This window comes from Xenopus laevis, chromosome 4S, assembly GCF_017654675.1.
Source record: "Xenopus laevis strain J_2021 chromosome 4S, Xenopus_laevis_v10.1, whole genome shotgun sequence".
In the NCBI taxonomy this organism is placed as follows: domain Eukaryota; kingdom Metazoa; phylum Chordata; class Amphibia; order Anura; family Pipidae; genus Xenopus; species Xenopus laevis.
The window spans coordinates 115,001,805-115,025,219 of NC_054378.1; the positions used below are offsets into that span (position 1 = coordinate 115,001,805).

The 23,415-nt window shown below is 40.7% G+C and overlaps 1 protein-coding gene across 6 annotated transcripts in view; it reads right to left on the minus strand.

Moving 5' to 3' along the window:
- Nucleotides 1–23,415, minus strand: part of LOC108715880 (collagen alpha-1(VII) chain) — a 138,511-nt gene that overhangs the window by 108,885 nt on the left and 6,211 nt on the right. For all 6 annotated transcript variants that reach the window (XM_018261401.2, XM_018261404.2, XM_018261402.2 and 3 more), the window contains exons 2-11: nucleotides 13,619–13,703; nucleotides 9,903–10,083; nucleotides 9,503–9,662; nucleotides 7,624–7,717; nucleotides 7,038–7,199; nucleotides 5,106–5,269; nucleotides 3,823–3,952; nucleotides 2,759–2,881; nucleotides 1,852–2,001; nucleotides 1,239–1,358 (exon numbers count right to left, since the gene is read on the minus strand). In XM_018261401.2, coding sequence (XP_018116890.1) covers nucleotides 1,239–1,358; nucleotides 1,852–2,001; nucleotides 2,759–2,881; nucleotides 3,823–3,952; nucleotides 5,106–5,269; nucleotides 7,038–7,199; nucleotides 7,624–7,717; nucleotides 9,503–9,662; nucleotides 9,903–10,083; nucleotides 13,619–13,694 — 1,360 coding nt within the window. In that variant the 5' untranslated portion in view covers nucleotides 13,695–13,703. The remainder of the gene's footprint in view (nucleotides 1–1,238; nucleotides 1,359–1,851; nucleotides 2,002–2,758; nucleotides 2,882–3,822; nucleotides 3,953–5,105; nucleotides 5,270–7,037; nucleotides 7,200–7,623; nucleotides 7,718–9,502; nucleotides 9,663–9,902; nucleotides 10,084–13,618; nucleotides 13,704–23,415) is intronic.

Sequence of the window (23,415 nt, forward strand, 5' to 3'; positions counted from 1 at the left end):
TTTATGCTGTTGCTCTTTCTTGTTGCTCTCACTCGCTACATCATAAATATCCTGAGCTTGAACAGAATCCAAAGACTTAAGTGGGCACCTCCCTGCAAACTCCATGAACCACGCAGACAATGCCTGGCACGGCAATGAGCTCTGGGAGGCATGTCTTTGCTTTCCACTCATCAAAGGCCAAAGGCACGTTCTGGCATGATTTAATTATGTGGTGAGATAAGGTAACGCGTGAATGGAACATGCCAACATGACTGCACAGAAGCAGAGCCAGACCTTAGTTAGGGAGAGATCACTGATAATGGGTCATGGTTTGCTTTACCAGCATTGAATGGCTATTACTGTATGTATAAAGCAGTTGTGTAAGTAGGTGCTTTTTTTATGTCATAAGGCACCTAAAACCCAAATGGCTTCTATTGACTTCATGGAGGACTTGCTAAAACCACTAGCAGAGTTATCCCATTAGAGCATTTGTAGGCCAACAACCTTCTGGACCTTCTGTGTCATGCAGTTCCCACTGACATCAATGGGAATTGCCAGGGGTGATTTTGGTTGCTTCTCCACTAGCTGAATTACAAAATCCCGGTGTAAAAGACCCACTAAAACAGAGCAGTAACTTTCTTTGCTTCTGTGCATTCTTTAATGTCCATCAGTTCAACGTTAAAGAGGTTTTATCCTTCAGTGATTTAACATTAATGTCCACTGCTGTCTCACTTTGCATGGGCATGACTAGGATTTGACATAGGAGAACATCTGTAGTGTTAACTGGCCAAGACACATTGCCAATTTTGGGATTCCAATGTAACCTAGTCACTACCCAAGAAAGTTGCTTGTTATGAGATAGACATTAGGTCACTTTCACCAAAACTAGTGCCAGTGGCAGGGTTGGGGGTCAGAGGAGAATTTTATAAACTCATGCGCTGAGCAAAGGGATTAGAGTTGAGGACATTGATGATATCAACAGTGACATAATCAATACAGCACCATGTGGAATAGAACATTCTGTATATTTTAAGTGAAATATATGATCTCCAGTAGATAGAGAAACTTGAACTTAAGCCCCATCACAAAGAAGCACCATGCAGAGCATGGAATAAGTGGGGGGAGGGTTCAATAGGCAATTCCTCTTGACTTGACTATATACATGGTGTAAGGATTTCCTGTGCCTGAAAAAATCCCATGTACAAAAAGCAGCTCCATGTATGGACTGGACAAACTGTAACACTAACATTCTCCATTACCTGATCGAGACACCCAGGAAATGCGATATCCAGTGGCGCCACTGACCCTATTCCACGTTGCAGTCATGCTCTGTGATGTAACATCCTGCAGGGAGAGCTGCACAACTCCTTCAATTTGCTCTGCAGCAAGAACAGGTAGGTGTTATTGCATGGTAGTGACATTCTTGCCAAAATTATAGTGTCTGTGCAATTGCAAAGTTCAAAACGAGCACTATGCTTTTTATCCAAATGTTATTCACAAAGGTGGTTGTGTAATGCACACTTGTCTATTGTGATTTGTCCCAAAAGACCAGTTGATTCCATTCTACTCTACTGTATAAGATGCAAAGCACAGGCCACTTGGATGCAAGCGAGCCCTGTAAATTTTATCTGCCTTGAGAAGGTGTTGCTTCCATTGTATGTGACACCTACCTATGCTCCTGGCTGCCACTGAATGGACTGTAAGCTTAAGCACACAAGGCTACACCACAAATAATGAGCACATACTACTTTTTTGGAGCCTGTATCTATACTGGAATCCTGCATTGTGCACTAATGTTAATAAAACAGAGTATCTATTAATATAAGACATATAATATAAGGCAATCAATGACAATCCCACCCGTGCACTTACGAGTGCGGCCGGTAATAGTGACAGGATTTCCAGCCTGACTCTGGTATCGAGGGTAAAGAACAAGAACATATTCAGTGTTAGGTTTTAGGTCACTCAGAGTATCTGATGTTGTGCCAGCACCCAAGGTCTTCTCTTCTGTCCTACTGGCACCTGAGGAAAGGAACAAAGAGACAACAACAACATGACTGAGGCACATTCAGCAGCTCCAGTGGACTAAAACTGCTCTTTAGGAAGAATAGATTCTGGCTTATCTGATTAAGCTCTAGGGCTGGGAATTTGTTTTCCCTCTAGAGCTGTATCTACTGTACATTTGGGTGTGGTAACGGGAATTAGTTTTAATCAAAAACAAGCTAGAGCCAGCAGCAGGCCTGCCCAGATTGGTTATAGCCAAGATTTCAGCTTCTAGAGGCACAGAACTGTCTGTTACGGCAACATTTATTTAGGTGTGTAAAATATTATACAACTAAAGGCTAGGTTAAATAAATGGTATATATTATACAGCTCCAACATTGTCCTCACGTATGATTTAATGATGTGCGTCTAAAGCTAAGTATCTGTAATATAGTCTGGCTAATGTCTAAAATTCCTTTACTATTTTACCCCACTTTAGACCTGGCATTAACCAATGAATTTTGTAGGACCCATTTTGCTTTGTAAAAAATGGTGATGTTCAATTTCATAGGCAGGCAGCAAATACATGGGTCTTGTGCACCTTGTACCTGGAGGGGCTCCCTGCAGCCATCTGAATGAAGTACAAGTGCTGCCCACTACCTCTCCCCTAGGCATAATAATAAGCCTTTCTTTCAGTGCTAAAATCTGCACCTTTGGGCCCAACCTTCCAAATGCATGTTTATGTGCAGAAAGTGTAATGTTTTGGGCATACACCAATTAACACTGGTTAACGTACCTCTTATAGCGTAGGTAAGCCTGTAGCCCACTGGGGATTCAGTTCCAGCAGGGGTCCATGCCAGTCTCAGAAAGGAGGGACCAGACTGCACTATGCGGAAGTTGGATATGCCAAGAGGACTCACTAAAACATTTTTTTAAAGAAAAAGTTTAGCATTTGGTGCCCTTTGGGGCTACAGACAATTGCAGAAGCATTACTCCATGTTACCCAGACTCTATCAAACTCCGTTAAATGGATTCAGTCATGATTTTTATGGTGTAGTTTTTTATTTCTAAATTACACTGTTTACACTGCAAATAATTCACTCTACCATGTCAAATTTAATTCCTGACCCTTTATTATTTTAGTTGTAATATTGGTGTGTAGGCAGCCACCTCAGGTCATTGTGCCTGATCCTGTGCTTTTAGAAAGAGCCAGCACTTTAGGATGGAACTGCTTTTAGGCAGGCTACTGTTTCTTCTACTCAATGTAACTGAAGTAGGATCTGGATTTTACTATTGAGTGCTGTTCTTATATCTACCAGGGAGCTGTTATCTGTCTGGATATCTTCATATTGTTCTGCTGATGCGTTGATGGGCTACTGGGGGGGAGGCCAGGGGGGGTTGATATCACTCCAACTTGCAGTGCAGCACTGATTGAAGTTTATCAGAGCACAAGTCATATGAATGGGGGCACCTGGGAAACTGACAATATGTCTAGCCCCATGTCAGATATCAAAATTAAATATAAGAAAATCAGTTTGCTCTTTTGAAAAACACATTTCAGTGCAGAAAAAACATGTTTTCCCATGATAGTATCCCTTTAATTTAAAACCATACATAGTTCTGTACAGTAAAGATGGACACCTCTCTGTTACCCTGCACTGTGATACCTGGCTGAATGCCCATACCTGTTAGCATTTCAAGGTAACCATAGCTATTGCAGTAAGTGGGACGGGCACAAGTATGCATGACCATCACCCAGCATGTCCTAATGGAAGATAGGCCCGGATGAGTATTTAGGACTACCCAATTAACTTGGTTGTAACCAGGCTCACTCAGTATCACCCAATGAGAATTACTCACCCGTTCTTCCTCTGCCAGAAACAGATTCGCCAATGCTGTTAACATACAAAGCTGTAACAGTAACTAAATATTCAGTTGCAGCTCTCAGGCCCTGCAGCACGGCGGCATTCTGCCCTGCAGTAACAGTGATCTGTAAATTAAATATCAGAGAACAGTAACTAACAGTGTTTCTTGTCTTGAATAAAGTCAAACTGAATCTATGGGATGATTGGAAACGGCTCATCGTGTATAGGAGGCTGAAACCATAACCAGTTCACAGTAGTGCCTTAAATATCTGCGGCAATGTCAATTATGACCAGCAGAGAGAGTTTTTAGCAATTCCATTTTATATGTATCAACATGATTTCGTAGCTAACATGGGGCTCCTAACGTTGTAATAAGTCACAAGTATTTATTATATTGCCAATGCAAGTTAATGTAAACACAACTGGCATGCAGAAATAACAACAGCTAATTGAAATAGGTTTCACCTAGGAGATACTCCTGGATTTTTCTTTGGAGATACTTAGGGGGTTATTTACCAAAAAAGTAGTATGTGCTCATATAATTTGTTATTAAAACAAATTTAACCAAACTCCCATCCACAATTTTACCTCATTTATCAATAAAATAACTAGAAAAATTTGCTGCAGGAAAAGGCTCGATAAATTCATAAAAAATTTTAAACGTACACATTTTTTGGAATTTGATGCCAGAATTTTTCAGATTATCGCCTAAAAACAATGAATTATTCGGATTATTTGACGAAACCCAGCGCAGATTATGATATCTTCCAATTATAAAAGAGATATCTGCCATTGACTTCTACATGACCTCAAAAGGTTTGAGATGGAGTATTCAGACTTTTAGCAGCCTCGGGGTATAATAAATCTCGAAAAATTTGAGTTGTTTTTTTTTTCAATGAAAAATTTGTGTTTTCCCCCTTAAAACCCGGCCCCAAAAAAATTGGGGTTTAGTAATAACCCCCTTAGTCTTTATCCCTATTCCTATATATCATATATCATGGTGGACATTCTGCTGTGTCACTAATCCAACTACACAATGTATGGTATTCAGGTTCTTAGCCCCCATTTTACCTAGTTTACCCAAATGGCAATCTGGCAAAAGCAAAGGCAGAGGGGCATCCAAAGGGGCAGCCAAAGGGGCAGCCAAAGGGGCAGCCAGGCCTGGATTTGTGGAAAGGCCACCAAGGCCCAGGCCTAAGGCGGCAGGATTTTAGGGGTCGGGTGGCATGCTGTTCAACCACACCCACATTGGTTCAAAAACATAAATAAGGTTCTTACTTCTCTGAGCTCTGCTGGAATCTGCTGTCCCAGACCTGTGAGAGGAACGTACAGAACTTTATAGCCAGTAACTGGGCCAGTCGCTGCAGACCATTGGATTCTCATTGAATTGGCTGTCTGATCAGAGAAAACCAGGTTGGAGGGTCCTGTATAAGTCTGGGAAGCTGCAGAAATACAAAAGGCATTAAGTCAACGAGTGTAAACAACATTTATGGTCTGTATATTATTTTATATCTCAGGTTCAAACGTGAGCAATAATGTAGGTGGTATCCAAACCATGTCCACCAAGGCTGTAATTTAAATACAAGACTGATTACCCTCCACAATCAATTTATGATAGTTGAGATTCAATAATGCTGCCAACAAATCCCTGGTTGGTTGGCTGTTTGTACTACAGGGATAGTCTTTTAATTAGATGATCTGATCATCACCCAACCTTTATTCTATGTTACCAAACAAAGAGTGGTGTTTGCTCCTCAGAGCTATGCTTTGAAAAAAGAGTGACCACTCCACGTTACTCATCGTCATAATATAGAAATTTACATTTCAAGTGGTCAGTAGATACGGGGCACTGAGCAAGTGACCTCGGGGTTATGCCTCAGTTGTCGCTAACATAAATCATATTGGTACAGTCTGTAAAAATGCTATGTATTGTCCATAAAGCAAGCCAAAAGAAATATATTACCCGCTCGCAGCGCTGACAGACTTATCCACGGGAGGCCAAAGTGTTGATATCAAATAGCGGCTTTATTAAAATAGTACACGGTGGTAAAGCAGTGGTGGGTGTCAGCGATGTGAGCAGGTAATATATTTTTGTGTATTCAAATCATCGGACCAAGTAACCGAGATCCGCGATAGCTGCTACGGACGAGGTGAGGCTCTGTGTGCGAGTGAGCTCGGCTATCAACGCTTCTCAAATACATTCTGGCATAAAGCAAGGGAATTTCCATAGCTATTATAACACCACTCACACAGAGAGAGCTTCTAGAGCAGGGGTCCCCAACCTTTTAAACCCGTGAGCAACATTCAGAAGTAAAAGGAGTTGGGGAGCAACACTAGCATGAAAAATGTTCTTGGGGTGTCATATAAGTGCTGTGATTGGCCATTTGGTAGCCCCTATGTGAATTGTCAACCTACATTAAGGCTCAGTTTGGCAGTACAACCAAAACTTGCCTCCAAGCCTGAAATTAAAAAAAAAATCTCCTGGTTTGAGGCCATTGAGAGCAACATCCAAGGGGTTGGAGAGCAACATGTTGCTCACGAGCTACTGGTTGGGGATCACTGTTCTAGAGCATTCGACAGAATAAATATAGTGTTGTAGCTAGCACTATTGTGGCTAATCTATTAGCAATAAACTACCTCAGTGGGTTTCCTTCTACTTTAACTTTCCCATTTAAAATGTTGAGCTTTGCACTACTGTATCATATGATAATGTTTAAGTTTGCTAGTTGCTGGGTCCAAAAATGTCCATTGTCAGTTGAAGACATTTAGTTACTTTGCCAATTTCCTAGCGTCTAGGCAGCTTTAATTGATTTTGACTTCAAATTTTGCCTTGGACAAGACCCTACTGTTCTCTGGCTTTCTGTCACAAACTTATGTAAACATTCCAATATCCTGTAGTGTGATAATATCCTTAAAGAGTAGGTAGTAGAATTCATAGTCTAGTAAGCAAGATACTATGGTCTTATGTGTTTGGAAGCTGAATATGAAGAAGACCAGACAATGCAGCTGTCAATTATTACAAAAAAACATTCTAAGATGCATATATAGCATAGACTTTCCCCTGTTACAGGTGCAATTCTGCAATAAACGGCTGAATTAGTGCATCTTCATAGTCTTCTGTATACAAACCAAGACATCTGCTAAATATAGAACTCAAAACACTTTGGATATATATTTTAGTTTCTGGGAAAGCTTAAAGGTCAGGCTTACTGGAATCAGTAATCAAAACACCACCAGTGCTGGTGCAAACTTTCCGAGTCACCACAGGGAGCAAGGAGCCAAGGATTCTGAAGTCATTGACATAGAAGAAGAAATCTTCAGTTGGAGTGGATGCAGCTCTGGTCAACTCCCGACTATCTGCATTCTTAATTCCTGGTGCAATGGAAATCCATGATTAGGCAGGCATGGAGAAATATGTACAGTGTAGCTACTAACCTGACCTGGTGTTGACAAGTTAGCTTTGTTCCTACAAGCCAATCCAGACAGTTTGAATCAAAGACCTGGCTTGTTTAGAAAATATATATTAAATATATATTATTTAGCTTCTAACGTATCTTCCTCAATTACCTTAAATGTGTAAGCATTATTGGGCATTCTCAGAACCTCAGTATGTTGGTATTCTCAGCCTGTAAACAAATACTTTACTTGCTGTGGTACAACCTTGTATTATTTGTACTAGCATAGTATTTTTTCTGTTGCCCATGAGAAGTATTCAGGCACCCCCCCCCCCGCCCTAGCGAAAAAAAGGACCAGTGAAGTTTCTATAGGCCAGGTCCTAGGAACTGTATTAACTTACCCACAGCAAAAACTTTAACTCCTTGATTTTTTAGTCTTTGAGATGGAGGGTCTACATCATCCTGAGATTTTCCATCTGTTATCAAAATTGCAACCTGAAAAGTCAAATGGAAAATGAAAGGTCTAGTAACACGAATAGGTGCAAAAAAAAGTACACTTTCACTTTATGTGGCAAATTCACTAAGATTCGTAGTTGCGCTAGCGTTGATTCGCTAAGCGAAGCAAAGTTACGCTAGCGATGGATAATTTGCATATGACGCCAAATTCAAATTTCAATGGAGGAATACGTAGAATCACTACAAATACCTGGGAAACCTTCAAAACATCAAATACATTTTTTTTTGCCCTACACATGTGCCCACTGTATAGTTAAGTTGCCATGAGTTAGGAAATGTAGGGGGGAAGGAGGGGAGCCCCAAAAAATGTTTCGATCTTTTTCAGCCTATCACCCATAATATAGAAAAAATGCCAGCGTTTTTTTGGACTTAGAAAAAATTTGAACTTTTTTTGAAGCAATCCCTATCTGAGATGGCGAAGGAAGTCTAGGGTAAAAGGTAGCGTTCAGTACACTGTGCGCGTTAGTGAATTTGCGTAGTTACGTCCGTAGCGAAAATTCGCCAGGCGTAAGGGTGCGAAGTAACACTAGCGAATTTACGCCAGCGTTCGTTAGTGAATTTGCGAAGTACCGAAAATGCCCAACGCTAACGAATTGACGCTAGCATTAGGCGCTTCGGCGCTTAGTGAATTTGCCCCTATGAATTATAAGTAAAAATGTATGTATGCACAACAGAGCAAGAAAGTCTATGGTTAGACAACATTTAAGAAACAGTAAAAAAAAACAAAAAACGAGTGTTTTAAAGGAATGACCATATAATGTACTGTTGACCTGCACTGGTAAAACTGGTGTGTTTGCTACAGAAACTCTACTATAGTTTATATAGACAAGCTGCTGTATAGCCATGGGGGCAGCCATTCAAGCACAGGAGACACAGTAGATAACAGATAAGTACTACTATAGTTTATATAAACAAGCTGCTGTGTAGCCATGGGGGCAGCCATTCAAGCACAGGAGACACAGTAGATAACAGATAAGTACTACTATAGTTTATATAAACAAGCTGCTGTATAGCCATGGGGGCAGACATTCAAGCACAGGATACACAGTAGATAACAGATAAGTACTACTATAGTTTATATAAACAAGCTGCTGTATAGCCATGGGGGCAGCCATTCAAAGCTGAAAAAGGAGAAAAGGCACAGGATACACAGCAGATAACTGAAAAGCTCTGTATCATACAATGGGATTTTACTGAGCTCATCTGTCATCTACTGTGTATCCGGTGCTTGAATGGCTACCCCCTTGGCTACACTGCAGCTTGTTTATATAAACTATAGTTTCTTTAGTAAACACACCAGTTTTACGAGTGCAGGTGTTATTGTTCTTTTAAGAGAACAGGTGCAAACACACTGCAGTAAATTTCCAGAATTCTCCTCTAGGGAAACCATTTTGACAAGTACAAGAAAAGAATAACAGTTACATCAGTGCAAATAAATAGAGGGTGTTATTAATCTTCGAGGCAGATGTTGTATGAAGCCTAAAGCTATGGTGACCATGATTTTGACCTTCAACTATCTCAAAGAATGGGCATCATAGATCACCATGCTTTCAACTGATCGTCAAACTCATCCTGATCCCTACAAAGTCAGCTGATGCCCTAAACAGCTTATGTGTCAGAGATCATACAGTATCTAAACTCCACCTGATACCAGATGCCTAATTGCTGGTCTGCCTTTTCATCCTGATGTTTGATTATATCCTAAAATAGAAAGAGTATAATGTACTGCCAGAATTGTGAGCACTGGGAGAGAATTCATGATACCTTAGGGACATTAGGTCGGATGATTGTAGGTCCAAAGAAATTATCCCCGGCATATCTCAACCCAGCACCGGTCCTTGTGTTTCCTTTTTTGTAGCCCACGTTTCTGATAGCTTGAATCACTTCTGTGCCATTCCGGTGAGTGGAAAATGTAAACTCTGTTCTGCAGATAATAAAAGAAGCCCAACAGCAACTTAAAAACAAGAAGTTTTTAAAGATCAAATACCAAACTGAGTAACTTGTATTGAATGGTGTGGGCTCATAATTGTACAGATTCTGATTGGACATGCTAGGAAATTAATTTTTGCATCATAGGATATTTACAGTCATTGGACAGATAACTGAATGACTCTCCAAAAAAAGTCAGCCACCGTTAATAAGTGAAGACGCTGTTAGTACCCACCTGGGATCATCACTGTATTGGACTAAGCCAAAACGAATACCTTCCCTACCGATAACATTTATAAAGGGAATGGCCACCCCTTCCATAAAGGACTTGATCATCCGAAAGTTTGCCTGACCAATGCTGGACGAACCATCCACGATGAAAACAATATCCGAGTTGTAGACATTCTCACACCTTGCTGCAAATGAGCAAATGTTCATGTTCAGTTGAATCAAACTTATTTAGTTTTAAAATCAAAATATATGTATCAAATCCATTTTCTTCCAGGTCTGTTATATTATAAATACTATAAATCCCTATACGGTGACACTCATTTTGGAATATGACCAATGAAACTGTTACACTAATCCTTTCTTTAACATTTTGACTGCTGGATATGAGGTATAATTAATTCTAGTGGAACTTTCCTCTTTTCATTGGTAAAATATCACAAGCGGGGGAAATCATAGTCAACGTTTTGTTCCATTTTCCCTCAAATAAATGTATTTCTAGGGCTCTCCAACTGATCCAATGAGAGAAGAGGTCTGTCATTTCTGTGAGTTGCTCTGCCAAGAAGTTATTGTAGTGGAAACCAGAATCAGTAACTGTCACTTGCAGTACAGATATGGGATCCGTTATCCAGAAAGCTCCAAATTACAGGAAGGCCATCTCCCGTGGGCTCCATTTTAATCAAATAATTCAGAATTTTAAAAATTATTTCTCTTTTCTTTGTAATAATAAAACAGTACCTTGTACTTGATCCTAACTAAGATATAATTAAATATACATAAATATAATTAATATTTATTGTCAGGTAAGGTCCAAATTATGGAAAGATTACTTATTAATGTTTGTATGAAATAACTTCTATCTCCTGGACCCTCAGTCAGCTAAGAACTGACCAGGCTTGATTGCCCACTAATTTAGTTATGGAAAGAAGTTATGATATGAGAAGTAGACTCCTGCTCGTAAACCCGTACTCGACCCGTACCTACAACCCCCAACCCAAAATTTTGACCGGCATTTTCTCACTACCCGTCTCGCAATAGGCCAACTAACCTTCCGACCTGGGGGACAAGCAAAACCGGAAGTGGCATTACATTTAGACGGAAGGGACATTACTCCCGTGCCTAATCTTCCAAAAAAAAAAAATGAAAACCTGGGAGAACCACAAGGGAGGGTGGGAGGGATCAAGCCTGCACCTTTGTTGGGTACCCAGCTGGGTTACCCGCAGACTGCCTGCACAGCCAAGAAATCCGGGACTTTTTGCCCTGAACCCCTACCAATTTGTGGGTATTCCACGGGTACCTGACCCGATGCAGGACTCTCAAGAGAAGAAGAACAATTTAGATCAACCCTTTCTTTTTTCCACCTGAGGTCTATATGACACCTATTACATTTATTATAATGGTTTTGAGAGTGGGCCCTCATTTTTATGTTCCATGTGGGTGGTAAGAGGCTCAGTCTGACATTGATCTCAGCTTTCTAAGAGAATGTCTATGGAGTATGATGTCATGGCAGTCCAAGGGAAATACATGGTAGACTATGGTCATCTCTGAGCAGGCATGGCTCAGCCATTAAACTGGCTATGGTAGAAAAGTGTTCCATGCTTTTAAAGTTCTTTAAAATCTTCTCAAGAAAAATTTAATTCCTTGGGATAATGAAGTGAAGCAATGATTACAGTGTGCTCTAGTCCAATAGCCATTAACATTATCAATATACATACGTTTAGGCCAAGGGAATTTCCATATTACTAATGGAAATGGTTACATTCACATATCAGCAGAATGTATTTATTGTGCCCTTACAGCAGATTCAGGGTTAACTTTGGGTGCATAAAAAGCCTGGGGTAAGATCATCCTAAGCATTTTTACATGAGTTTGTTTTGGCATTATCTTTAAAAGGGCAATACATTCTATGGGGGTTATTTATTAAAGTCAGAACGCTAAAAACTTATTTTTTTTTTTATTTAAAATTCGACTGTGTAAAGGAAATTTTTTTTTGGAGATTTATTATACCCCGAGGATGCAAAAAGGATGCAAAAAGTCTTAATCTGAAAATACTCCATCTTCAACCTGTCGAGGTCTGCGCTGGGTTTCGTACGATAATCCGAACATTTCAGACTTTTCCACTGATTTCACTAAAAATTCAGACTTCTCGGGAGTCAAATCCGAAAAATTCCCATACCTGTTCAACCTATGGACATTATTCATCAGGAATACAATATTGCAAATGCCTTTGTGACCTCATCCAAACACACTAATACACATCAAGGAGTGAAAATGGATTCTGCTTTCCTTTAGGAAGGTTGAGAAGTTTCCTCGGTTTAATTTTCGGAAACCCTTATTGCTGTTGCTTGAGCCTTAATTCTTCTGACTGCAAGTAAAGTGATGTTGATAAATTGTACCCTTGAGAAGAACTTGTACCGAATTTGGAGACGTGGATATATTATATATGCAAAGATGACTCATATCCCCTGGAAGGTGCATTTTGTAGTGAAAATAAACTTGACAAGGCTGTACTGTATTTCATAACTTAGATCTTTCAGATCCCCTAAAGGAGAAATATTCTACTCCATGCAAAAAGGTAAATGCTTGGCCTGCCATGTATTGCATTTACTCCACCAGGCACTGCCTTGCCATGTCCTCTGCAGAATACAACCCTGGCATGTGTATCAATCATAGCCAGGGGTCTGACTGAACTCTGATCATACTGATCTCATCAAGAAATATGTGTAGTTATTCTGATGTCTATCTGTCTGTCTGTCTATCTATCTATCTGTCTATCTGTCTACCTGTCTATCTATCACTGTGTTCTAATGACTCTATCACAGGGAGCCTTGGGCTCTGTTCCCATGTCAGCTATTGCTGCTTATAGCTAATTCTACACCTAATTATACTGTAGTTCTACAGTGATGGGGCTGAAATTTTTTTAAGCAGTGCATAAGAATAAGAACCAAATCTGTCTGTCTGTCTGTCTGTCTGTCTGTCTGTCTGTCTGTCTGTCTATCTATCTATCTATCTATCTATCTGTCTAGAACAGATGTACCCCAGGCAATGTTCCCACTTAACTGTGCACTAATACATGAGCACATAAATTTTGAGGCCAACGCACAAAGAGTTTCGTTTGAAAACATAAAATATTGCTTTTATTTTGATGAGCACACAGTTTTTAAAACTGGGTACACAAACTTAAAATTTGCACACAAAAGTATTTTTCTGCTCACAAAGCTGAGAAGGAAGTAGAGGGAACATTGACCCTTAAGGTGGCCATACACGGGCAGATAAAGCTGCCGATATCGGTCGTTTGGACCAATTTGACAGCTTATCTGCCCGTGTATGGGGGCTTCTGACGGGTCTTCCCGATCGATATCTGGCCACGATATCGATCGGGAAGGTTGGATTTTTACCCGACCGACCCGTCGGAGCCGCTTGGCGCATCGTAATTCGATCGTTCGGCCATACGGCCGAACGTTCGAATTACCCCCGATATAGCCACGCAGTTTAGTGGCATATCGGGGAAAGATCCGCTCGTTTGGCGATGTCGCCAAACGAGCGGATCTTGGAGTCTATGGCCACCTTAAGCCCCCAAGTTATTGGCAATATTTAATAAAAGGAAAGGTAGAGCTCTGCACTTCCATCACTGTGTTCTAATGACTCTATCACAGGGAGCCTCTAATCTAATCTCTTTACATCCACTACACATACAAATCAGTTGCAGGTTACAGTCCTTACCTTGTTGCGCTGAGCTTCTTTCAGGATAAAAAGCTAATGAATGTAGTGCCACCAACAGGGCAGTAAACCCTCTCATCTTCTGAGCCTTAAAAAATAAAAGGAAAAAACTTTAGTTGTCTGACAACTGGGTAATATTTTAGTGCTCCGGTCATTCACAAAAACAACAGAAGACAGAACTAACGTTGTTAGATGAGCACCCAAAAAAGGCCGCTCCTGTATTACTTGAACTTAATGATTCCCAAGGGAAGTGAAGAATGTTTTTACCCACATTATATGAGGCACCCATCAAGTGCTATTTTTTTCAGAGATAAAATAAGTAACCGTTCCAAGATGTTCCCTTTATCCCTATCCCTTGTTCACAGCCTTAGGGTGAAGACACACAGAGCTACTAGTAACAGTTATTTTGTCACGGCTACAACACAGACAATAGTGATAATTGGCTTTGCTGCAATGCTACTTGTGTTTTAGAAGAGGCAATTCTTGTTTTTTTTGGCAGGGTATTTTGTAGCCACAAAAATTAGCTGCTACTAGTAGTTCTGTAGCTCTGTGTGCCTTCACCCTTAGCCTGTCCCTGTGTTTTACATATTTCTGGAGAGTTAGTATATGATTCGTTGAGCACCCATCTGTTGCACCCATTCTTGAAAGCTGAAAATTACCCCCATGTTCTGGGTGGTTGTAACTTCAAGGTTACCTAGAATCAATAGGAGCACTTCTGTAAGATTCATCAGACCAGACTTAGCGGACACATTGACAAATATATGGAAGTTTGTTAAATGGATGGTGTCAATAAGCACAGCATGGCCACATTTGCACTTGCATTTATTAATAACCCTTCTGTTCTTCAGTGGTTAAGGGGCCAGCCTTTCCTTGCAGACAGCTGGTTATACTTTACTGAGCCATCAAACAAGGCTATTTCTGGCTGGTGAAAAGAAATAGGGAAAACATCCTTTCTCTAATATGGTAACAATATTATTCCAAGTGAAACTATGGATTTAAAATCTCCACTGAAAAATGAGCCTCAAAAATGTCTCCTGCTAAACCATGATAAAACATTAGCTGAGTTGCTAAATAGAGGCACTTTCTATAAAAAGAAGTTTAAATGCTGTGGACATTTAGACATTCCCACTGCAAAATCTAATAATGCTTGTCATCTAAATTGTTTGCTTCAGTCTCTTTTTTTATCTGCCTTCTCTGCAAAAAAATACAAGTCTCTTAGCAGTTACTAGAAAACTCGTGACCCGTTTCCTCATAAAAATGTCTCCTGTCAAATTAGTGTTTTGTGCAATTCCTATCTTGCTCTTGGATCTAAAGCATCTCCAGATTGTTTTACAAGAGCAACATCCATAATTCAGCCTAAGCCCCCCACTTTGACACTTTGACAATTATTTAAATATAGATGGGTGTAAGGCAATAAATACTATCAATGAAACACATTAGGTGAAACTTGGTACTCCGTGCATTAGGGTAAACTAATTAATCTTAGCAACAATAGATCACTGAATGAGAGTTTGAGAAGAGCTGGATCCAGAGAAAGTAGTCCAACAAGGGTTTACAACGTTGAAACCTCTTCTATCTTATTTGTTGGTCAAAAGTTGAACAGACCCCTCTATGGGACAAATTTACTAAGCAGCGAAAATTCGGCAGTGACGGCTTCGCAGGCAGCGCAACACTTTGCCAGGTAAAAATTTGCTCAGACAATGCAAATTTACTAACATGCGAAGTTGCACTAGCGTTGGCTAATTTGCATACAGTGGGAAGTTAAAGTTGAATGGACGTATATGTTGCAGCAAATACTTTACATTACACAAGCCCAGGGAACTTTAATAAAAGAAAATAGAGTTGTTATATTGCCCTTCACATGAGTCCAGTGTATAGTTTATGTTCCATATGTTAGGAAATGTAGGGGGTAAGCCGCTTACCCCAACAAAAATTGTACACTCTTTTGCAGCCTATCACCCTGAAAAAAGGAAAAGACTCCAGGGTTTTTTGGGCTTTAGAAAACTTTACAACTAAAGTTTGAGGAAGTCCAGTCTACTTCGCCTGGTCTGAGGTGGCGAAGGCAAGTCTGGCGCAAGAGATAACGTTCCGTAAAATCCACATCTTAGTGAATTTGCGCAGTTACGTCCCTTCGCCAGAGAGCAACTTCGCCTGCTGATTGAGTGCGAACGAGCGACAGCGTCAGTCTCTTTCGCTAGCGAAGTTCCGCCTGCACCTGTTAGTAAATCGGTGAAGTACCGAAATGACATCACGCTGGCAAATTTTCGTCAGCGGTAATCACTTCGCCCTTCAGTAAATGTGCCCCTTTGTGTTTTCAAGCCATTTGCATCATCTATGTTTTTGCGGATCGGCGAAAAATTTAAGAAAACAAGCGAGTGACAATTTTTATACAGGCGACTATTTTGCCCAAATAATTTTGACGTGCGTCAATTTTGACACACGCCAATTTTTTTTCGCTGCGGCGGATTTTTGCCGCAGTTTCGCAAATTCGCAGGTGGCAAAACAAATAAATTTGTTGCAAATCCATACCTACCGAATTTATACGCAAATCGCTACACCCAATATTCAATTTTTCTACTTTCAGATGGCACAGATTATTGACATAAGACTCATGGGTGCTTGTTTGATTTTATAAATTCAGTGCTGCTCAGTGGTGGAGGGTTAGCCAGGGGTGTAACCCACCCTTGTATGGTGGAAGGGGCTTCCAGTGATTACTCCAAACTTCAGTATAAGACAATAATAATAAGTTATGGAGCCACACTCTTTGGCCTCAAAGGAGCATATAAAATAACCATGTTTCAGGAATTTATCTACCATAACTGTGTCATATTCTAATTGTGCTACATATAATGAGATAAAGGAGGAGACATCACCAGCCCCACTTTTAAACACCCAGTGCATCCAGCGCATAAAACAGTATACATGTTAATCAGAATTCATGGTTTAAATTGATCAAAGTCCATTATAAATCGATTGGTATAAATGTCAAATTCAATTGATTGATTGATTGTTTTTATAGTTCATAACATTTGCTTTCATGTCCATAGTGGTTTGGACTCTATAATGACAACCATTAGTAATAACAACTGTATTGTTGCATGAATGTGTTGGTACTATTTACAGTAAGCACATGTAAACAAATAAATAAAAAATGATGATGAGTTCAGTGCATCTGCAATGCAACAATTAGAAAATGTAGAGTTGTTTCTTGCTCAACAATACTGGTTACATGAGGTTTTTCTCATATCTAATATAGTTTGCTTTTAATGATTTTGGTATTCCTATTTCAATAAATTGGTAGGTGAAACCTACTTTACGGATATATATAGACAGGCAAATGAGTCATTATAATCAGTTCAAGCAGTGGTGTAAGTAGCCCTTTCTGAGCCCCAGAGCAAACTCAATTTAGGGGGGCCTAGAATTTCTTAAAGTTGGCCTAGTTCACCAATATATTTTGAAACATATTGCTCATAAATTAAGCACCCACTGGGCCCTTTACGTGGATGGGTCCCCTTGAAACTACAGGGTTTGCTTCCTCTATAGCAGTGCCTGAGTTCAAGCCTCCAGCACAAAAGCCCAAACAGATTTGTGACTCTATCTGCACGAACACTTGAAGAATATTTGTCTAAAAAGTTCCAGATACACAGTATGTGCAGACTGGATATGTAGGTGTTATGTCGCAAACCAAATATTTTTGGAATAATAGCTATGAAATTATTTCAAAAACGAACACAAAAAATCAGGACAACTTATTGGAGCCGATTTACTAAAGGGCAAGTGGCCGTCACTAGGGAAAATTTTGCCAGAAATCCCATCCACCGTCACATCGGCAATTTACTAGCAGGCTTGGAGGACAATTTGCTAGCGAAAAATACAGTCACTAGCGTAGTTTTGCACCCTATCACTAGGCAAAATTTTTGCTCAGACGAACAATCGTTACTCTGTAAATTCACTAAAGTGCTAATTTTACAGAACGTTACCTCTTTCATCAGAGTTTACTTTTAAAGATTTTTGTGTGCATTTTTTTTAAAAACCATTTAAAGGCATAGGGCATGCCACATTTGTTTTAGGGTGGTCTCATGTCTAGGGCATAGAGAATATCTTTTGTCTTTATTTTACTTCCTTGGACATTTATAATAATAAGTGGCCACTTCAAGCATTTGCACCAACAGGGCTGATCCTATCAAATGTGGGGCCCAATTGGGACCATGTTGGCGGGGCCCCTAGACAAAGTGTTGCTGGCTACTGACACACCAAGTATTTAGGAAAATAAGGGCATACAGGCACAAAATAGAAAGGAAAGGGGCAGACAAGGTAAGAGAGTGAGAGGGATGAAATAGGGGCACATAATAGGGGCACACAGGGTAAGAGAGAGAGGGAGGAAATAGGAGAGTGGACTGGGTCAATTAGTTTGGGGCAGGCTGGGCCGATTCAGTTTGGGAGCAGGCTTGGTTGGATTGGGGGCAGGCAGGGCCTATCAAGGTTGGAGGAAAGCTGGGCCTATGAGAGTTGGGGGCAGGCTAGACCTATGGAGTTGGGGGATAGGCTGGCTTATCAGAGTTGGGGGTGGGCTGGACCTATGGATTTGGGGATGGGCTGAACTCTCAAAGTTGGGGGCAGGCCAGGCAGCATCATGTGCTGAGGGAAATATTATCTGTGCTGCCCTGTGGTGCGGGGCCCCCAGAGGTGCGGGGCCCTATTGGGCCCAATTGGTCCAAAAGGCCTAAGGCCAGGCCCTGTGCAACAACATCACTAATAAAGATTAGAACTATATGTACCAGCCCTATTCAAATTGACCTAAGCGTAAGTGAACTAACGCAGTTTCACTAGGCAGAAATGAATGTTAGTGAAAGTTCGCTATGAAATGCTCACGCTGACGAATTAATGCTAGCGAAACTTCACCAGTGTTCAGCTACAGAGACGCGGATCCTTCGATGGCGAAAATTCGCCCCTTTAGTGAATTTGCCCCATAGTGTGAAGGTTGGAGGTATAAGTTGGAGAAGGATAGAAATAAAGGAAGCAAATTGTTCATGCCAGACATTGGCACTCTGGGTTAACTGCGACATGCATGATGCTCACATTGGCTGGACTGCAGAAGAAAGACAGACTTTGAGCACTGTACAACATGAATAATTGCTAAAATAGTTCATACTGCTGGACTTTTTTTATAATTACACAGACCTTGGTGCAAATTTTGCACCCAGACTCGTGATGCACTAGCTACGTTGCTGTTATTATATGCTGATGATGCCTAATGTGCGTGTGACTGTGATAGAGAATGCAGCTTGTAAACTTCACTTGGACAGGCACTGATGTGAATGACTGTAAATGTGTCAGCGCTATATAAATACAGAATAATAAATAAAAGAATAAATGAAAAGTGCTTCTGCCTGTTCCACTACAGATAAACACGCCATGTGGCAGACACAGAGCAAAGTGCACACATGTGCAAGCCTTCCTGAGCGCTACACAAGGAAAGCTGAAGGCAAGCCAACACAAGGATGTCATTCTCATCATGGTAAAGAGCAGATTCCGGAAACTTTGGGATTTTCTGTGCTATTTGGGGGGGGGGGATGTATTACAGAGGAGATCTGGGAAATGTGTCAACTAACACCATACTAGAGCAAGTAATAAGCCCACAGAAGTCAACATGTTCTTCATCACTTGTATTAAAGCAATGTGACAGGCCCTTCCAACAACTAGCATACAGTAGGCATATTAACTTGTATTTTATTGTATGTGTAGGGACCCATAGGATCCGTTAGGCTCTTATAGAGTTAAATCCCTACCCTTACTCCTTTGTTATTGGACATAAGCCTTGTAACATTCATTTTAGTACACCATTAGTTATTGGTCAAAGGGTGTAATACCATTTCCTGCCACACTCCTATATAGCGTTGTGCAGGCAGTGGCCTCTTCCTCTTTGGCTCCTGGTATCTGTGCTGCTAGGTATTTCCCATTGAGCCTGGGATCACCAAGGCCCCAGTAAAGCCATTCACCCTAAAGGGACCTGTACCTTTGGTGATTAAGTCAGGGACCAGGAAACCCTGTGAACGAGGTTAGCTATCATTAGGGCAGAACTTTAATAGTCTCTCTAGGAGAGTGAGATAGTCAGCTTTATGTAGCATGAGCAGCTGTGTGCTCCATCAAGGATAGTAGCAGGGAGTAGCTTCCCAAAGGCTTCTTGTTTGCCTTTAGTGCAGGGACTCAGTGGATAGGGTGTTAGGCTTTAGACTTTGTCTCCCTAACTACTCCACTGGTAATCCCGATCCCCACAGAGGTACAGTATATCTGTCTTCTGGGAATTGATGTACACTTGACTACTATGCCTTATGGGAGTGACAGTCTTCATTATACTGTATCATCTTCTGCTATCCTCCCTCCTCTGTGATATGCTACACCTGCATCAACTCCTGCGTGAGTAAACCTGTGGTCACTTGCATTTTTTTACTATAAACCATCTACTTCATTTGCACCAAAGAACCTCCTGGCAACCAATCAATCTATTTTTATATGCAGTAGCCTGTGTGTTGTAGTTATACTACATCTTAAAGGGATAGCTTCTACTTGGCGAAGGCCCTGACCCTGATGTGTAAGTCGCATGTAGCCAATGCTCTATCATACTAGTCGGTATTTGTCTAAATACAGCCAAATAGGTGCTACATATGTATAATACCTAAATGGAAAGTGGGTAGACCTGGACTCAGACCACCAGCGCTGCAAGGGAGTAGTGTTGATCACTGTGTCTCAGTGATATCCAAAGATATCCAAACTGATACAATATATCCAAACTTATACAATATATCCAAACTGAAACCCTCAAGTAGCCATAAAAGTCTATGGGCGTCATTTCTGCGGCGAAACAAGGCAAAAAATTCACCCATCTCTACCCTCCAGCTTTAATCTACAACTCACAGTGTCCTCCTGACAGGCTCCAACTGATATATATATAGTGAAAATTAAATTCCCTTTAAATACGGAGGTCCTGTTCTTGGTCATTTTGACTAATGATGATGTTCAATATACTGTAGGATGATATTCAACGATGAGCTAAGCTCCATTTATATAAGCAATGATTTCAATATGCATTGCAATACATTTGCACCTCACATGCACATTATCCAATCAGATTGCTGGGCTGGGCCCCTTGTGAATTGCAATGTACATATAACTGTGCCTACATTTGTCTAGGTGTTGCAGAATTTAGTAGACAAACAATTATTCCTGTTTCAGAGAGATTTACATCAATCCAGCCATGTACTTTGCATTCATGAAAGATGAAATAATACTATATATAATCATTTTTTTTCCAGTTACACCTTGACAGCTGTACAGTGAGATTACTAAACAAATACTTGAGTGATTCCTCCCCGGCACCAAAGCAAGACATCTGTTAGCTGAGCAAAGCAAACCTGTGCCGAGTGGGTGTGCCTCACACAATAATGTGTAACCCAAGGCATAAAGGTGGGTAACCTGCCTACAACTGATGTACTTGTTCCTAATCTCTTCGTCAGGTTTGCTTTTATTCTATATTAACTGTTAAGGGACCTGGCACTGTGTTTTCACACGGAAACCCCAATCCTGCACTGTGTTATTGAGTATCTCAGCATGGGACATTTAATAATATACAGCTGGTGCAAAATATCAACATAAGTGATGGGCAAATCTGTGCTGAAAAATTTGAAACGGCGGAAAATTCGCATCGAAGTCAATTGACGCACGTTAATTTTGACATGAGCGACAAATTTAATACATGCGACTATTTGGTCCAAATGCATTAAAGTCAAAGGACGTTCGTATAATTTTGACGTGTGACAATTTTTATTCGTGTGACAATTTTGACACAAATTTTTCTCTGGCAAATTATTGCCAAATGAATTCTCTTACTCCGAAATTCGCCGCAAATTCGTGCCTGCCGAATTTATTCACCCATTACTAGTGAACATGATGTCCTCAAGGTGTCTCAGCATGGACCTTAACAGCTGGCACAGTAGAATAAAACATCATGGGATGGTCAAACATGTTGTCTCCGTCTGGACCCTCATCTTGCATATATGAACCATGTCTCTATATATGGGACCTTTAATTTTTCATGGTATAACAATGCATCTCCGTATGGGACTCTAGGGTTACATTGGCTAACAAGATGTCTTGTTAGGTCTTGAGCCCTTTAAGCTTGTACGGTGTAACAACAAGTCTAAACATGGGACCTTAATTGTGGATAGTACAAAAAGGTATCTCTTAATAATTTGTGTTCATTCCATATTTAGATAAGAAGCCTGTGCACAAACCTTATTGACCATATTGACTTTGGTAGCTTTTGCGAATGATGGTACCCGCTTCCCCATTGCTAAGGTGTTTGTAGTTAGGGATTTAAACAGGATTGGGATGGGAATACAGGAATGGGATCCTTTATCCGGAAACCCACTATTCAGAGAGCTCCGAATTGCAAAAAGCCCGTCTCACATAGGGGCAGATTCACTAAGCGCCAACTTTGCGCTAGCGTCACATCGCAACACTTCGGCTGGCGAAGTAGCGCTAGCGTTATTGCGGCAAACGAAGCGAAGTTGCGCTAACGTTGCCTAATTTGCATCCGGCGGGAAGTTAAAGTTCAATGGCCGTGTATGTTGCAGCCAATACATTACACTACACAAGCCCAGGGAACCTTAATACAAGAAAATAAAGTTGTTATATTGCCCTACACATGAGCCCAGTGTATAGTTTATTTGCCATATGTTAGGAAATGTAGGGGGGAAGCCGGGTACCCCAGAGAAAAATTACGCTCTTTCGCAGCCTATCACCCTGAAAAATGAAAAGTCGCCAGTGTTTTTTGGGACTATTTTTTGAGGAAGTCCTATCTACTCTATTGCACTTCGCCTGGTCTGAGGTGGCGAAGGCAAGTCTGGCTCAAGAGGTAACGTTCAGTAACGTTACCTCTTAGTGAATTAGCGTAGTTACGTCCATTCGACAGAGCGTAACTTCGCCAGGTGTAAGGGAGCGAATTACCGCTAGAGTCTATCTCCTTCGCTAGCGCTGGTTAGTAAATTAGCGAAGTAAAAAATGACGTCACACTGGCAATTTTCGCTAACGTTAGACACTTCGCCCTTTAGTAAATCTGCCACATAGACTCAATATTATCCAAATAATCCAAATTTTAAAAAATGCTTTCCTTTTTCTCTGTAGCTTGTTTATATAATCTATTGTAGTCTTTCTAAAGCAAGCACACCAGTTTACTAGTGCAGGGCAACCGCACATTACATTGTCATTCCTTTAATACAATTTCATTTTTGGTGTTAATGTTCCTTTAAGCTTATGCAGTACAGTGTAACAGGGTATCTCAATGTAGGGCAACTAGGCTTGCATATAAGGTGTTTAAATATGGAACCTTTACATTTGCACAGTATAATATGGTGTCTCATTGTGGGACCTTTAAATTTGCACAATGTCTAACCATATAAAGGTCCCCATAGACTAAAGATTTTTCGGTGGTGAACGTTCAATTTCAGTGCAATCCAACCAATCCGTCAAATTATCGCCAGGTTAATGGGAATGGAACGATCGTGCATCTTACGATTTTTCGTCCATCTGTCAGAAAATTGATCGGCCAGGTTAAAAAAATGTTATCGGTCCCAGTGCAATCTATCTATGTTTGCAGGGCCAAACAGGCAGCTCCCTCAGTTTTCCTGGCAATATCACCTGAAATGGTCTTTTTAGTTGATGGACAAATCGTCGTTTCGAGATAAGCGTGGTCTCACGATAACGATTGGATCTTTTAAAGACCTTTACATCTATGGCCAGCT